This window comes from Ochotona curzoniae, unplaced genomic scaffold, assembly GCF_017591425.1.
Source record: "Ochotona curzoniae isolate NIBS_2020 unplaced genomic scaffold, NIBS_Ocur_1.0 scaffold_4505, whole genome shotgun sequence".
NCBI classification, from domain to species: Eukaryota; Metazoa; Chordata; class Mammalia; order Lagomorpha; family Ochotonidae; genus Ochotona; species Ochotona curzoniae.
Genome location: NW_024467118.1, coordinates 47202619 through 47221067, shown reverse-complemented (window position 1 = coordinate 47221067; position 18449 = coordinate 47202619). Strand labels below are relative to the sequence as shown.

Sequence of the window (18449 nt, the reverse complement as noted above, 5' to 3'; positions counted from 1 at the left end):
TTACCTGGCTTGGCTGGGGACATGACCCAGTTCTGTGGAGTCCTAATGAGGTTTAGAAAAAGCTTGGTGGGCACCTGACAGCCAGACCTAGTTCTGTTTTTGTCTGTTTGTTTCCTGTTTTGGGGCAAGTTTGGAGGGAGATGTGTGATTTTGCTTTGTTGATTCTCTTATGCTGTGTTTTCTTACACCTGCATTAGGGGCAAGCAAAAAATCTCTACCTGCAGTGCACAATTGTTGAAAGGGTAAAAGCAAGTGAAGACAGAGAGTGAACCTTGAGCACGCCCATGTCTCAGTGGGGTGGGGTGGTGATCTGACGGTAGTGGTTTTAAGCTCTGTCCCATCTGTCAGATAAACGCATTCAGAATGGAGATGGTATCTGTCCTCCAGTTTCGGGGTTCACACAGCGCCTCCTAGGAGAGTTTCTAAGTGCCAAGCTCCCCCCTCCCCCCCGTGTTGCTGCGGTAACCACTGCCTTTGCCCCCCCACAGGAGCGGGACCTGCAGGATGACCTGAATGTCATCATTTTCTCAGATCATGGAATGACAGACATCTTCTGGATGGACAAAGTGATCGAGCTGAACCAGTACATCAGCCTGGACGACCTGCAGCAAGCCAAGGACAGGGGTCCTGTCGTAAGCCTGTGGCCTGCTCCCGGCAAGCACTCTGAGGTGAGGCAAGAAACCCCTCCGCAGCGGGACATGGAGCGCTGGGTTCTCCCGCAAGCCACTTTGTGCTGTGCGGATTCCCTGCAGTCTGCAGATCCAAGCACAGGGTGCGGCTGGAAGGTCTTGGACATCATAGGCACATGACCCTGTTGGTCCTACACCTAGTGGCGCAGCGACTGCGTTGAGTGTTTTACCTCCCCCGACTCTGTTTTTCCTCCTCAGCAATGGGCATAATGAATTGAATTTTATGAAGATTCATTGATACAAAGGATGTGTAAATTAGCATTCGGGAGGGTTCTTTTTTTCAGTGGCCCTGGCTAGGCAAATGAGGTGACTCTGGAGACAGCTGCTCTGTCAATCCTTTCCTCGGGGGGCTGGAGAGAAGGAGAAGTCAAACACAGGCCTTGAGTACCATGGGGTCTGCTCCTTATCTCAGGAGCTACATGGCTTAGCTCCAAATCACAGCCTTGCTAACCACCAGTAACCCAGCAAGCATCCTACCCTGGCCCCTGCTCCTTCTTTCTCCCTGAGTATGGAAATGAGACTGAGGCTGCTGCCAGGCACTAAGGAGCTCACAGAGGCACACAGGGTCCTGCGGAGACCACACAGGTGCATGCATGGGTTGCTAGGACAATGACCATCCAAGGTGGGTGTGGTTACTTCCCAACGGGGTGAAGGTGAGGGACGCAGCTCTTCTCTTTGACTACCCTCCAGGAAGCCTGCACCCCAAGATGATTAATCCTCTCCTTATCAACTCTCCAAACAGTAATTACAGCTGACAGTCCTCGTTGAACCACCCTGAGAAAGCAGGGAGCAACATCCTGCCCCTGACACCTGACACCTCTGGCTGAAGGCTGGGTCCCTCCGGGTGTGTCCTGTGCCCTCCGCATACAAGTCTGGTGGCTTCTGCTCACTCCCAGACAAAACTGATGGGGACCAGGGGGAGAAGGGGATATGGACAGGGCTGAGAGCCAGTAGGGGAATTAAGGGGAGTGGCAACCACAAAAACAGAAAGGGGCCTCAGGCCACAGCCACACTGATGAGTCCAGTCCAGACAGAGGTCTGGTCACATTGGTCCCTTTAGAGGAGACTTACCTTCATCTTGCCTGCTCAAGCTTAAGAACTGGCTCCTGGGGTGAGGAGTCCAGTCACCCACCATACCTCTGTTCTCTGCTCTCTGCCTTGCCCGATTCTCCAATTCCCCTTTTCAGGCAGTGGAGGTTCTGAATTTGCTTACACATCTCCCCCCATGAACTCTCTAGACAATCTCAGAATATTTTACACTTTGGCTGGGTCTTGAAAAGAAGGTCTGTTTTCCTTGGCAGGGAAGCCAGGCTTTGCCTCCAAGTTGGCACGTGGGTGTGTGCAGGCTCCACAGTGCTTGGGTATCAACAGCTTAGGAGCGGGGGCCGGAGGGGGGCACCTCCAACATGGCACTCTCAGTCTAGCCTTGCTAGCAGCCCAAAGCAACTGGTGGCTTACTCAGGGATGGGGCTGTGTTTGGGTGACAGTTTGTCAAGTGACGGACACAACAGCTTGTAAGACCTCTTTGTGGACTGGATTTTTCAGTTATCCCAAGTCTTTCTGCACATGTGCCCTTGCTTTCCTCTGGGTTTTCTTAGAGGGGAAACCATAACTCACAGGGCTGTCAGAAACTTCCTACTAAACAGCCTCAAGACAAACTTGTTTTCTGAGTTGAGTTGATAAGATAAGCTCAATGGTATATGGTTATAGCCAGGAATCTGTTTAAAAGGCAGCAAGCCAAAAGTTGATTTTAATTTTAGCCATAATATTCAAGACACTGTGTTAAATATGGAAATCATATGCCAAGTTTACAACTTCATCATGAAATTCGCAACAGAATTAATGGCAACCAATAACTAGTACTTTTAAGATCCATGTGTAGGTAAAACATGCTGTCTAGGTCAAGTTAAAAAAACAAATCCTTTTTCTTTGATCTATGTGACTTTTAGCATTAGGTAGGCCAATTTTTCATTTGCCTTTTAATTGTGGCTATAGCATTTTGATGTAAATAGATTATAGAAATTTATTAGTTATTGAGGACACATATAAGAATTGTTATAAAATATATAAGGGGAATATAGTGTTATGACAGAAGCCTGATATTCCTTATATATTTAAAAACTGGAAACTTCTCAGTCCCTGGAATAACTCCTGCGTGTCCTTCCTGGACCCCATCACCTTTGCTACTCCCTTAGAAGAAGCCACTGTGGGCCCAGCACTGTGGCCTAGTGGCTGATGTCCTCATCTTGAACATGCTAGAATCCTATATGGGCGCTGGTTCTAATCCCAGCTGCCCCACTTCCCATCCAACTCCCTGCTTGTGGCCTGGGAAAGCAGTCGAGAACAGCCCAAAGCCTTGGGACCCTGCACCCATGTGGGAGACCCGGAAGAGGATCTGGGTTCCTGGCTTCGGATCGGCACAGCACCGGCCATTGCAGTCACTCGGGGAGTGAAGCATTGGGCAGAAGATGCTTCTCTCTGTCTTTCCTCCTTTCTGTACATATCTGACTTTGCAACAAAAATAAATATATCTTTAGGAAAAGAAGTCACTGTCCTAAATATTTTTTAAAATATTTATTTAAAAGTCAGATTTATGGGGCAGAGAGAACAGGGAGAGAGACAGACACAGAAAGAGAGAGATCTTTCCTATGCTGATTAACTCTTCCAATGACTACAGCAGCTGGAGCTGTAGAGTTTCATCCAGGTCAACGACATGGATAGCATAGACGAAGGCACTTCAACCAACCTCTGTTGATTTTCCCAGGCACATTAGCAGGGAGCTAGATCAGAAGTAGAATAGCCAAGACTGCAGTTGACACCCATATGGGGTGCCAGCAGTGTAGGCATCAGCTTTATCCATTGCGCCAGGGTGCCAGTCCTAAATTTTGAGTTGCCGCTTCTTTTCATAATTACATAAATCTGTATTTTAGTTTTGTAGGCACTAGAACATGATATGGCAAGAATAACCCAGATTTCATTTTTCTTCTTTTAAAAATATTTTATTTACTTATTTACTTACTTATTTGAAAGAACAACAGAGAGGAGAGAGGGAAATCTTTCATTGACTGGTTCCGTCCTGGTCTCCCACATGGGTATTAGGGAATCAAGTACTTGGGCCATCTTCCACTGCTTTTCCAGATGCATCAGCATAAAGCTAGATCACAAATGGAGCACCTGGGACTTGAACCCCACTCTAATATGGGATTGCCAGCATTCTGCTATGCCACAGACTGAGTTCCTCTATAGTTCACTTTTTTTTTTTAATTGGAAAGGCAGATTTCCAGGAAGAAGAAGAGACAGAGAAGGTCTTCCACCCACTGGTCACTCCCTCAAACGGCCACCATGGCCAGAGCTAAGCCTATCCAAAGTCAGGAGCCTCTTCCAGGTCTTCCACCTGGGTACAGAGGCCCAAGGACTTGGGTTATCCTCCACTGTTTCCCAGGCTACAAACAGGGAGCTGGATGGGAAGCAGAGCAGCCAGGACATGAACTGGCACCCATAAGAAATGCTGGTGCCACAGGATGGTGGATTAGCATGTTGACCCCCTCACAAACTGAGACCTGAGCAGTTATTTTGCCTGCATGTGTAGCTGTGATTCTGTTACTCATTCATCTTCATTGCAAAGTAATATTCCACTGCAGAGCCACACTGGGATTCCTCTGGGCCTGGGATTCCTCTGGGATTTCCCAGTTGCTGGGCACTTGGACTATTCCAGTTTCCAGTACATAGTTTTCCACACGCTTACAAGCATAAGTTCGAGGGTTCTTTCATTATACTCCTGCAGTGTAGGTTCATTTCTTAGAGTTTCTATTAATATTTCCAGCCTTGTTAGATAAACATGCCAATCTCCTGAGGGATACAGCTGCTTCTCATTTTAATGCAGTCAAATCTATCAGGCGTTTTGAGAATTTCTTCAGTTGGACTTGAAAGGTCTCCTCCTCCCCAGGTGCAGTACTCATATACAGAGATATTGTTTAAAGTTACAGATAGCTAGAGTTAAAAGATGTATATTTTGGTATAAAAATATTTTGCAATCCAGGCACATAAGGGGTTCAGAAAGTTCCTGAAAAATATGTGCTGGGAAAAACCTAGGAATGACTTTTGATTTTTTTTTGCACTTCCAAATATACTTATCTTTTCATTCCATTTGCTGCGAACTTTGTGAAGTAGCTTTGTCTAGTGTAGAAAGGCAATGTCACAGTGGGTCACTTTGCTTTTGCTTGCAGGTATACAACAAGTTGAGCCGAGTGGAACACATGACTGTCTATGAAAAGGAAGCCATCCCGAGCCGGTTCTATTACAAGAAAGGCAAATTTGTCTCTCCTCTGACTTTGGTGGCCGATGAAGGGTGGTTCATAACTGAGGTAATTACAAAATACAAGGCAGTTGGCTCACTACACAAATTCTCTCCACAGGTAAATGGCAAGTATCTAGCTTCCACAACATAAGTTTTTATACTGCTTCTGTCTTTTGTATCAGGTTTGTCGTCTGTGTCCCTGTTTCCTGCTTTAAATAATCAGAAATGTCATCAGGAGTCCCAGTTTTGACTTTGTGGCTCCAGCCTGGTGGTATTCCCTCGAGTGGGCTTTAACTCAATTCCCTAGGCTTACAATGACTGGGAGGTTAAGCCTTTGCTTCAGGCCAAGCACAAGCAAGGAGAGGCACCTTTTGGAGAAAGGATCCAGGAACCAAACCTCCGAGATCCAGGCCCCCTAGTTTGCAAATCTGACTTTACTGAGAAGCTCATCCATCATTTGGCGTGAACCCTGACTGCCTTGGGTGGGCAGACTCCAGGTTTACCAGCTTGACCTTGGCCCAGAGCAGGAAGACCCCATCTTTCAGGCTGTCTGTGGGCTTTTTATAAGATGAGTCTAAGGGCAGGTTGCATCTAAAGCAGACTGTGGGATTGAGAGAAGCACAGGATGGGATGGGGGCAGGAGAAGACCATCCATATTAACATCTAAGAGTCGACAGGGACCCTGCAGAAGGCAGGCAGGTAATGATCAGCACAAAGTCAGATCAGTAAGTAACTGGGAGTCAGGGTCCTGGGAAGATAGGGACTCTGGGACATGAACTTGGATTTATTTGAGAAGCCTCAAAGAGTGGTCTCTAGTCACCAAGGAATTGAGAACAGAGGGAAGGTCAGCTGCCTGATACAGAGTGACCAGGGCTCTCTCTGCCTTCTGGTTCAGCACATCTTCCAGAGGCTTCCTTTGCCCTCCGGTGCTGCCCAATGTGAGGACCAAAACACTTCTAACTTTATCATTTTGTGGGAAGCACACAGGGAGTGAGGTCTTCCTAGAACCACAGCTGAGGACCTTGCACTGAACACATGTGCAGAAGCGGGTCATCTGCATGGGTGCCCCTCCCACTGCTTCTCTGAAAGTTTCAGTTGATACACACATCGAGTTATGCTTGTTAGGTAATAAATTCATCAAGAAAACTTTGCTTAAGTTCTTGTCAGTAATAACAGCAGCTATCTTGAATTAAGTATCTACTGGCTTCTTATTTCTTTTCTTTTTAAAGAAAGGTTCATTTATTGTTACTTAAAAGGCAGAGTTACAGAGAGAGAAGGAAAGACAGAAAGATCTTCACCTCTTGGTTCATTCCCCAAATGGCCACAATGGCTGGAACTGAGCGGGGCTAAAGCCTGGAACCAGGAGTTTCCTCTGGGTCTCCTACATGGGTTCAGGGTCCCAAGGACTTGGATCATCCTCCACTACTTTCCTGAGATCAGAAGTGAAGCAACTGGGTCTCCAACTGGCACCCAAATACGACATTGGCGCCTCACATGGAGACTCAACTCATTGCACCAAAGGACCAGCTCCTGGTTTCTTGTTTCTAATCTCAGAGTCTCTATATTGTGAGCATCGTTTGCTCTGGAAACATCAAGTGCAACCTAGAGCGAAATGCACATGTCATGGCAAACTTCCCAGCCATCAGTCAAGACAGGAAAGTGCTGGCAGGTGTGTTAACATAATTTAGGATATCTAGACCATGGGAACACAGATACTTTTCTGGAAGATCGTTGTCCTGAAGTCTTGAGAGAAGCATACATGTCTTCCTGTTCCTTTTTTTCTGTAACTGAGTGTCTTGGCCTAATTGCACCTATCCTTCCATTTATAGTGCTCTTTTTTTTTACAACATTTTTTATTATTATTATTATCCATTATACAGTTTGGTAGGTATACGTATATCCCACACATCCTTCCTTTTCTTCCTTCTCCCTCTTGCCCTTCCTTTTCCTCCTGTATTTTACAATAATATAGTCTTTCAGCTGCAGTCACAAGTCCGACATTCTGCTATTTACATGTGTCATGACATTGTAGGTATAGGCAACGATAAAGAATCTAGTATACTATTGTCAAGGTATTTAACAGTTTCATTGAGGGTTATTCTTTTATTTGGAAGTAAAGATGATGCATACTACAGTTCTCTTTTGTTTCCCAGTATTCTAGTCTCCATTGCACCATTCCTTTATAAGAATATAAGTGTATACTTGTTTACTTATATATCTTTTTGTCTTGTATTTTTGCATGAAGGTTACCTTATGTCAGAGAGAACATACGATATTTGTCCTTTTCAAATTGGCTTACTTCACTGAACATAGTGGTTTCCACTTGGCAGAAGTTCATTCTTTTCTATGGCAGAATGTCATTCCATTGAGTAGACGTATCATGGTTTCTTTTTGCAATCCTGTTTCAATGGGCATCTAGGTTGTTTCCACATCTTTACTATTATGGATTGTGCTGCTGTGAATATAGGGATGCAGGTTGCTTTCTTGTATATAGGTTTCACTTCTTTTGGATCTATTCCCAGGAGTGGAATTGCTGGGTCATATAGGAGTTCAATTTTCATTTGTCTTAGTACTCTATGGAGTCTTATTTTTAAGATCTCCTATGTATAATGATCATTTTGATTCTACTTTAACATGAAAGGTTTATTTATTTTAAAATCCCCCCAATCATAATGTCCGTTCTTTTCTCAATGGCACAATTTTAAAAAATCATCGTATTGTTTATGACACTTTCTTGAGTACAGAACATTAGTCCATATCCTTGCTCCTGCTCAGTGTCTGAACAATTATTCTCTCACATTCTGCACGATTTCTCCCCATATGGTAGTGAAAGAATGATGTGCTTTTGTACATAATCTGCACACTGGTCCATGGTACAAATGCCAATGTTCTTGTGCTGGGTCACACTTCCATCTGCAACGACCACCTCAGCCCTGAGCCGCCTCACTGGGCCTGAGTTTCAATGCCTGATGAATCTACTCTTTGCTTTCTGCAAACAGCTGAGTCAAGGCAAGTTGATGCTGGGCATAAGCCAACAAAATAGAATACCAACCAACAAAGTAAAATACCATACCTCTCTTCCTTATCCCTGCAGCTGCCATGCCATTAACATGTAAGATTTGGCCTCTTCGCTCAAAATACCACTAATCTTTTAAACATCAATTCTATGCCACCAATTTACAGTTCGCAGACTCTAAGGCAGCTGCACCCACAGGCAGGCTTAACGGAGCTTTATTTTTCTTTTGGTCACCTGTCAAGGAAACAGCTCGAGACAAAGAATGGTTTTATCCGACACCTAGGATTGCACCATTATCCGGTGTAACTATGGTGCTGCCATGGAGAAGCAGGCAGCCCTCCTGGCTGGCTTGTGCTTTGCTGAGCACAGAGGCTACATTTCCAATTGTGAGTTCTTTATCAACTCTCCTCTTCCGTGAGAACGCCCATCTGAGCATGTTCATGGTCTCAGGGGAACAAGCTATGTTTAAAGAGATTGAACCCCAGCTTGCCTCAACAGCCATGTTTTGATTGTCAAGACCACAAGGGCTGGATAAGGGATGCTAGGAAAGGCCATTCCTTGTGCCTTTCTGCCGGAGTCACACTTCCCCCTGGCACTGGAGTCCAGTGTAAGAGGATTCCACTGCTGCTGCTCACTTGTACTCCTGGGGTCCTCAGGTGGCCACTCTGCCACTTGTCCCATACCACCCACTACCAGCATGGGCAGGAAGAGCACTTGGAAACGGGCTGGGGCAGAACAAGCTGACACAGGGTCTAAGGCAACTGTCAGGTGCACAGATGCTTAATGTCCTTGGCATCTGAAAGAGTCAGGAACAACACATTGAAATGCAACTTGGGGAAGTACCGAGGATAACTTCCACCAAGCTCATGTACACTCACTCTTTCAAGTATAATGGCCATATGTCTGAAAAAAAATTCTTGTATCAAACTCAACAAATATTTGTTCAATACCCCCGTGCAAGGTTCCAGTTTCACAGTAAGGAGATACAGAAGTCCCTGTTTTCCTGGAGTTTATGGGCTAAGGAAGGAGTCAGATATGCAATAGCCATGCACACCACACACATACATAGTTGTGTATTTAGAATAAGACATAATGTAATGGGAACAGGAGTGCTCAGGAAAGAGTGTGTGGGGCAAGAGGGAACTCGGCCTCAACGAGAAGGGAGGAAGGCCTCTCTGAGAAGGTGACCTTGAGGCTGAAACCTGAGAGATGCCTTGGGTGGGTCCAATAGGAAAAGCAGGGTGGCTGTCCAGATAAGAGATGAGGGATGCCTGAAGGTTCTGAGGCTTGAAAGGTTCAGGAATGAGAGGAACTGAAATATTAGAGTGGATGGCCACACGTGGAGGATGGAAAGGCAAGTAGCATGAGATAAGGTTGCACATCTAAGCAAGGGTGTGAAAGCCCAGGAGTTTTAGATTAAGTTTGAAAGTGGTGCTGCACAACACCCCAAACTAGTTGGAGACATTGCTGTAGAAACCCCAGACTGGGTCTGCTCACCCAACACATGGCAAGCCACTTATTGCAAGGCACAGAATAAGGAGCCTGGTGGCTACTGCTTAATTCCCAGGCTTCCCTAAGAATTCAGGGTGAAAGTTGTTACAGATTGAAACTAGGGCTGAGAGTTGTATGATCAGCTCATGTCCAAGTTCCTGGTTAATCAACAGTGCTTGAAACATTCTTTTGGTTAGTCAGTGATGCTCTTTAGGGAATTCACAATGGCCAGGTGGGCTCCAGTTGGTCCAGGGTTATGTGAAAGTAGAATTTTATTCTGCCCAGAATTCCCCACACAAACCACCCCAGGACAACACTGACTGTCAAAGTTGTCATCTGTTGGAGAAGCAAATGACTCCTTGAGTATGGCGATTAGAACTTGGTAAGGTTAGTTGGATCACTCCATTTGATTAGTGAATTCATTTTGATAGAGGACAGGGAAAGACACCTTGGGCTAAGGGAGGCAGACAAGAGGCTGGGTTCTGCTTTTACATCATGGGGGTTCAACTTCAATAGGGACAGAACAGATCCATAATCCTCAGAGTAACATAAGTCACAATTCATGAGAAAAACAGATGCACAACTAGTTCCGCAAATATTTTTACACTTCTTACGTTGACTCACTAAATAGAGAGACTGTCCATGTTAGACCCCTTTAATCGGTAATGCAAGGTGTTGTAAAACACAACCTTCATTTATCATACCTGGAAATTTTAGAACAAATTTTAGAACAAATTTTAGAAATTTTAGAACAAACCACTGGCTATTTCCAAAAGATTTTAATTTATATATGTGTTGTTTTTCATGTTGAAGATAGTAAATCAGAAGTAAAACATGTTTTTAACATTCTGGGCACTGGTGTCATAACCATAGCAGCTATCTTGAATTAAATACTCCTTGGCTACTATCTCTGTCTATTGTCCAATTTTCATAGTAAATAGAGACCCAGAATAGTAGTTGTGCTGCCTAAAGGTACAAATTTTAGACTTAAAAAATAAACAGGATTTGAATCCAAACATAACATTAATCATACAGACCATCAAACTCCATCAAACATTTCATCAAAACATTCAGTGCATTTTTGATTCCATGTCTCCCAATGAATAACTGGGTCTGGCTCTCCCTGGAGTCAAAAGAAGTGCCTCAGCCCCTCCACTCAGCGGAAACATGAGTTCCAGCACCAGCCTTTATTGCTTTTCCTGCTCATGCCATCCTGCAAAAAATCACTGACAAATGCCCAGCAACCCACCAGGCCTCCTTCAGCTATCTCTTTTCACCTTGCCAGCAAGACTGATTTGCAGATATTTGAACCAACATGTTCATGCTTATCAAAATACCTCCTCAGACTTCAGTGTTGTGAACTAAACAGCCAAGAACAGGTAACTGGGCATTTGCAAGATAACTTCAATCAGCCCAATAAATAGTCAATAGAGACCCGGGGATGCCCTCATCTTTGCAGCTCCTGTATATCCTTCACAACTCAACTCAAAATCCTGCTCTCCCATGGAACACCCATCAAATCCCTGATTCTCCCTGCCTTGGAATTTCTGTGGGATTCCAAATCACTCTCCCTGGTGATGTACTTGTTGGGTTTTGGACTCTCCTGAGTTAGACGCTTCTGAAAGGTAGGCATCTGGATCCTGCTCTTTGTTTCCCATCATTGTACACAGCAGAGTCTCACTCCAAGCTAATAGAATGAACTCATTAGGAAATATCTTGGCAGTTGATTCTAGATTAGTTACTGACAGTTGTTCACTTCATAGGTTTGTCAACCAGCTGCTGATGAAATAGATGGGAAAGTTTCAATGGTGGCTTCTGGCTAATTATTAGAAACCCTAGAAGAGATTTCAACAGGAAAAAGGTGTGGGAAGCAGTAACAGCAATTCTGCTAGCTTGGACACATTATTCCCTCTGGCCCTCACCAAGCTTCCAAGGGCTAATTCCCATGTCTTCTGCAGATAGTGTCCATCTGATTCATGCATCACACTCCAAAGGCAGGATGCAGCCAGTAAAAGATGGTGAAACATGGTCCTTCATTGTGGATTTCCTGGACTCCTGTCTGAGTTGAGAGAAAGGCAGTAAATTCAGGCCCAAGCTTCTAAGGGAGGCCAATATTTTTCTCCAGAGGAAAGATTTATTTTGAAAACTGGCAAAGGATATGAAATGCCAAGCTCAATTCTCAAGCCTGTGGTTGAATGGCAGTTAGGCATGGACCCAAAATATTTGGGGAAATCAAGACAATCTGGCAAACACGGCTTCTGAGTTTTCGTGGCAGCTCCAGTGGTATCGACCAGGCCCAGCTAATTGAGCTTCAGGAAGTCAGATGCCGAGTGCTGGAAGCTGCCTGCTTTCTGGTGGTGATTAGGGTCGTCTGTGTGAGCTGTCTGGGAGCACACACATACCCTCCTCCCCCACTTGGCCCATTTCAAACTACGTGATCCTGGGGAGAAGGAAAAGCAAGCTTGTCCCCTGCCTACTGCCTTGCAAGACTGCTCTGCTCCGAGGACTGCTGGTCCTCTTGATCCTGCTGCTGCTGCTTCCTGGCACTCTTCATGTCAAGGTTCACACTGTGGGTGGCAAGAGGCTCCCAGGATCAGACCAGGGGCCCAAAGCCAAGCCATTAAATGAGGAAAGTGGTGAAAGAAAACGGTAGCTCTTTGTTGTAGTGGGTGGCAGAGCCGGATCGAAGGTCCATAGTCTTCATCTCTGGGAGCCCTTGAGGACTTGCACAGAGAGCAAGGCTCTTTGGAGGCCAGTTGAACCAGCAAGGCTACAGAATTAGAGAAATTATGGTTGGCACTAGAAATTAGAGCTCAGCCTTAACCTTGGTAGTTTGACCACCAAACCAGCCAACCTATCGTCATGACACAGATGTTTTCACTAAAGCCTTCCCTGCCTGATCATGGTTAGGTGTCTCTCAGCCTGGGCTACTGACAGGAGTTTACTATGTTTGTGGGAAGAGAGAGGCTTCTGATATGACAACCACATCTCATGGAAATGCAGTCAATTTATTTTGTAAGCTCCTGACACACCTTGGATTTATTTTCATCTAACCAGATTTTAACGGTGTTCCCCAGTGCCCTATGGACCCATTGAGAGGACTCAAGGAGAAAACAGGGAAGCTTGCGAGAATTATGCTTTTCATGTTTGAAAGTGGAGTAGTAGTTGAAATGTTTACCAATCAGTTGGCCCTGGGTATGCACCAATGCCAGCTGGAAAAAGCCCATTGCAACGCAGCTCTGGGTCAGAGCTGTGTCTGATTCTGCCATCACAGGGGCCCAGGGGACCCCTAGAAAAGCAGTCCATGCTACTTGCTCAGGGCCTTACTAAGGAATGGAAGACGCAGTGTCTGACTTCAGGATGGTCGTCAGTATAAATAAGCAGCATCCTCAGAAAAGGACCCATAATCACCCATCTAGAGTAGGACATGATAAATGCTGGATGAATGGCTTCCATGCCTGCTGCCACGTCCCAGGCTCTTGGAAGAGATTCTAAAAAACACAAATATCCAAGAGTGAGACCCAGGATAAGCTCAGGGCAACCTGTGCACAGTCAAGCTTGGAAGCCAGCAAGGCAGGTGGTAAGGGCTTCCAATTCATGGTGGGGTGCTACTTCTGCAGCCTTTCTGGGAGGAAAAGCAGAGGAAAATCACCCAGGAGAACAATACGAAGCAGCTCCAATGGACCAGGGGCAAATCCAGTAGGGATGGTTTCCAGCAGCCTCAGCTTCCCTTTCAAAAGTTGTTTGGGGACTCGTGACAAGAGCTGTGGGTTAGATGTCATCCCAGCAGCTGCTGGCCCTCCTCCTCCTTGGAGGCTTAAGAGAAACCATAGGAGGGAGTGAGAAATGAACTCACGTGTTAATGAACTCCCAGAATGCAACCACACAAAACAAGGGGACATATGGAGAGTTGGCCAAAGCAGATGCCTGTGCATGTGCAAAGACAGGAAATAAATATCATAGACTATTTGGGTTGCTTCCTACTTTTTCCAGTTGTCTGATCGATCCTTCAGCCTCTACTCTCATTCCCCACTGACCCCCACATCGCACTTCCTGTGCCTCACAAAGGAGTCCTGAAATAGCAAATTCAAAGAGCTGGATCCCAGCAAGGGCTCAGGTGGGCTTCCCATTTGAGGGGAAGGAATGAAAGCTACGTTTCCTATTTGTTAGTGCCATAGAGGTAGGGACCAGGACTTAGTCTAGATGCTCTCTGGCTTTTCAAAGGAAAGCAAACTTCTGCTAAGTGCTATCATGGTGAGCTGCTGGGACTAGCACGCAGACCCCCCAAACACAGGTACCTGTGTCTACACATCAAACAACCAGCTCTCAAGTGGTTCCTGGCATGGTACTGCTGATTTCTGGGCCTGTTGAATGAACCGGCAGATTGGGTAATTCATTCTGGAAGGCAATGGGAAGTGCTGAGCGGATCACACTGGGTGAAGTGGTAAGTTCGGTTCATGGTGGTTTTAGAGTGTCCAAGTAGTCCCAGCTTACCTGAGGTTGTCTTAGCTTTGAAATTCAATAGTGCACCCCATCAAGCCTCCCAGCCCCCCACCAGGACTGCTGCACAGCCCACCAGATGAGCCACACCCCAGCCGGTCACTGAGAATAAAAAGCCCCTAGGATCTCCTGCTGATGCAGCCTTATCAAGAGCTTCCTTTCTCATCTTGGGTAATATCAAGAGTACCTGACCTCCCAGGTTCCTCTAAGTGTCAGGCCTGCCCCTGACCTAGACTTCATATCCCACCTCACCTCCTCTGTGGAGTACCTTTCCTTTCCTACCACACATACATGAACACACACACACATGCACATGTATGTTCATGCACAGGGGCACTCACACAGTCCTGTCCCCACAGGCTCATCCCCCAACCCCACCCCAACAGGTTCTTTCTGCTCTCTTGCAGCCACATGCCCCCAGGGCCAGAGTCAACACCCAGAAGCTGCAACCTCAGCCCCCACCCCAGAGCCCAGCAGAGAGTTTGGTACTGGCCATGAGCTAGGGGAAGGCCGGTAGGATTGATCCAACCAGTCTGGGGGCAATGCTCTCCCACACACCTCATGTCCACTCTGTGAGCCTGGGACTGCTCTGAGCAATGCCAGGGCTCCTGGGTCATGGGCCTGGCATTGCTCAGGGATGTCCTATAGAGGCCTTATTATGGTTGCCCACTCCCCATACACACACAAAACCACCCTCTAAGCTGGCTTCTTGTTTGGTCATGTGTAGAAGACCCAAGCACCTCCCTCGGGATGTCACTAGGTGGCACTATGTAGCAGCCCACCAGTCTGGGACAGGGTCAGCTCACCTACAGGTAGCTTGAGTGGTGGGTGACACAGTCAAGGTTAAGGCCTCTTGTGTGTGCCCTTGGAAGGGTAGCATGGAGCAGCTCACGAAGACGCCAGAAGTCGCCGGGAGAAGCAGAGGAAGACAATCACTGCACCATTGTGAAATTAACACTGTGCGTGTAGCATAATCCACTCAGTCAATTGAACAAAATAACTGTCTCACATTGCCAGCCAGTTTTGAGTGTGTGTGTGTCTGTGTGTGTGTTAATCAATAAGAAGAGTTATTTGGCTGGGGAAACTTGTCATTTTAACAATAACTAGTGGATTTTCTGATGATCAGACAGATTCTATATTGCCTTCCAGGCTAAGATTTTCATTGTGTGTGCCTATTTATGGAATAAACAACTCTAATTTTTTAGACTGTACCTTTTAAAATCAGGCAATTCATCCTCACTCTCTCTGACTCGTTGTCACAGGATGCACGCCGTCCATGTAGCTCCTCATGAGTTAAGTCATTAACGGCAAAAACGTTCCACGCCGTGCTTTAGGACTCCCCACCTCGTAGGCAGTGAGAGGCAGAGCAGCACGTGAAAAAGAGCTGACGAAGCTAAACCGGGGCGTGTTGCACTCGTCGCCATGCAGAGCTAGAGAACAAAAAACAGGGTAAGAAGAAGACATGCAAGAAGTTTCCCATGGAAAGGACAAGCTGCAGCTGGAACGGAAGGCCAGGGTGCTGGAAATGCAGGAAATGGGGAGTCAATGAAATAGTGCGATTTGGAAAGCAGCAATGCTTGAGAGCAATTTATGGGGTGAGACCGGATGGGTGTGCAATGTGATATGACAGCTAAATAAGCAAAGTGGAGTTCAGCCTCACACCAGGGTGCCTCGCCCCACGGCAGTGGCATCTGGTGACCAGACCACAGCCGTTTTCACTGAGCACCTATTGTGTGTCAGGTACAGAGCACCTGGTCATGCCATCCTCCAGGGTCCCTGTGAGCATCATGCTATCCTCCCCAGAGCCAGCAAGGAAACCTGAACACGGAGAGGATCAGTTGCCAGTATCCCGGAGCCAGAATTGGGTTTTAACCTCATGCTTCTCCAATTCTGACATCTCATCTTTATTTGAGGGTACTCTGAAAGGTTTATGCAAAGAGGGAATTAGAAGGCAACTTTATTTTGGTGAAAAAAGTTTTTTAAATCATGCATGTTGCTTCCATAGCATGCATTTTTGTGGACTTCTGCAAGATTCCTTACACAATGAACCTGACTACAATTGGTGGATAGAGACATGGGGCAGGAGAAATCTCACTATCTAGTTCCAGCAGGAACACCCCTGTGATTGTGGGGTTGTGTGAGTGCCCAAGAATCCACAGGTGCACTTCCTGGGTTCCATAAAAACCCAGCCTTCCTTCTTTCCAGCTGTGTGACTCTAAAAGTCATTTCACCACTCTGTGCCCTTCCTGTGACTACAAATGCCACCCACACTGGAATGTTGTCACAATTAAAGCAACTGTTGTGGTCATTTCTGATTAATTGTATTGGCTCAGGCATCCCATGGCAATACTACTTGTCATACAACCTGTAAATTGTTGGTAGTTTAGCTCTTTTGAATCTACACATTCATCACAGTCACTCATTTTCATCTGCAGTGTTTGAAGAGGGAATTGGAGTGTCAGAAACGAATGCCTGGTCTGTGTTGCTTGACCAGGGCTGTCTGCTTTACTGGCTGCAGAGTCCCCAGGAGTCACAAAACCTTCTGGAAGTCCCTGGCCTTGTAAAATGCAAGTGTCTTGTAGCATAGGAACATTTCATTTTGAAAGGAGGCAAGGCAACAGAAGGTGATGGTTCTGGAAGTCATGCTAAGTAGTTGAGGGAAATAGAAGCAAGACCTGGATGAAGGAAACATGCGTGCCATCTTCAGGTCCTGATTTCCAGTGACCAAGTTGCTTTTGAGACAGAAAGGCTGGGAGTGGACTGGGCCCCCACTGGGTTTCAGTTACTAGTGAAAGAAGATGGCAGTTTTCCCCAACATTAGCTGCGTGTTCTCCCATTCCCCATGCTTTAGACATGAACACCCAGAGTTAAAGGCGCACAGTTTAGGAAGCTCAGTACCCCAAGACTGCCCCCAAATGGACAGCAGGTGTGGTGCAGGTGCCCAGGCTACCAGCTCTTGTGTCTGATTGGACTACAAATGTGAGGATTCTCATACCACCCTCCCCACAATCTCCGCTGGTTTTATGACTTACAAGGACAAATCACAGAACTCACTGTGTCTATGGCTTTTATTACCCAGAATACCACTGAGAAGCAGCCCAATGGAAAGAATATGTGTGACAAAATAGGGAAGGTAAGAAGTGTCCAACGTCTGCTCCCTGGAGACTGCCTGTATTCTACCATTGTAGGGTTTTGATATAGCATTCATTGCATAGGCACGAGTGATTAAATCACCATCACAGGTTTGAACTCCATCTCTAGTCCCTGTTCTTTGTAGGCATTGGGGACTGAAGTTGAAAGTTCCAGCCCTTGGAGCCACGCAGTTGGTTATCCTGGCTACCAGCTCCAGTGCAGTGCGGAAGTCTTCTAGCCTCTAATCAGTTACCATCTCAGCATACACTCAGGTCTAGTTGAAAGGGGCTTATTATGAATAACAAAAGATTATTCCTGTCACTCAGGAAAGTTCAAGGGTTTTCAGGAGCTCTGTACCAAGAACTGTGACAAAGATATGTGATATATATATGCAGGTATATAAACACAGGTACACTTTAATTTTCCTTGTGTTTCTAACATGCTATACTTCAGTTCAGTATCAGAAAACCACTCCTGTGGCTGGTGTTGGGTAGCGAGTTAAGCTGAAGCCTGCTATGCTGGTATCCCTCATAGGAACACTGGCTCACATCCTGATTGCTCTGTTTTCGATCTAGCTCCCTGCTAATGTGTCTAAGAAAGCAGTGGAGGATGGCTCTTGCCACCTATGTTGTAGACCTGGATGGAGCTCCAGGCATCTCGCTCCTGCAGCCTTTGAAACCTTTGTGGGGATCAACCAATGGATATGAGATTTTTCTCACTCTCCTTCTCGTCTCCAAATAAAGAAATGGGTCTTCCAAAGAAATAATGTAACTAGAGCTCCTCAGCAATTCAATGGGTTGTCGCCAGGAGTCACAATCATTTAGAGTAGAAGTGGCACAGTACAGAGTGGATGACTCCAGTCAGAAACTCTGGGAGAAAGCTGTCCACCCCAGGTGGCCATGTGGACTAGATGGCCACTTGCCACAGTTGTTGAGACCCAGGGTGACATTATCTTTTTGCTTGATTTCAGAAACGAGAGTTGCTTCCATTTTGGATGAACAGCACGGGTAAGAGGGAAGGCTGGCAGCGTGGCTGGCACGGGTACGACAATGAGCTCATGGACATGAGAGGCATCTTCCTGGCCTTTGGCCCAGGTAGGCAAGGCATGGGTCTGAGGCGCTCCATCAGCTCCTCCCGGGGAAGTCTCTCGAACAGGGGCTAATGGTGCCAGGAAAGGCTGCAGTGACTTCTTTATGGAGCCTCTTTATGAGCAGAGCTGACTGAGCAAACCCAGCCGGTCTCCATGAAACCTCTTTGGCTGGCTGCCTTTCAAATGCTTCTTGGGTTTGGCAAATGTGGCCAAATACTTTTCCTTGTAAATTTT

The 18449-nt window shown here is 46.2% G+C and overlaps 1 protein-coding gene across 1 annotated transcript in view; it reads left to right on the top strand.

Annotated features, from left to right (window-relative positions):
- ENPP6 (ectonucleotide pyrophosphatase/phosphodiesterase 6) overlaps positions 1-18449 on the top strand; it is a 93478-nt gene that overhangs the window by 70635 nt on the left and 4394 nt on the right. The window contains exons 5-7 of the mRNA XM_040966212.1: positions 489-668; positions 4916-5053; positions 18096-18219. Coding sequence (XP_040822146.1) covers positions 489-668; positions 4916-5053; positions 18096-18219 — 442 coding nt within the window. The remainder of the gene's footprint in view (positions 1-488; positions 669-4915; positions 5054-18095; positions 18220-18449) is intronic.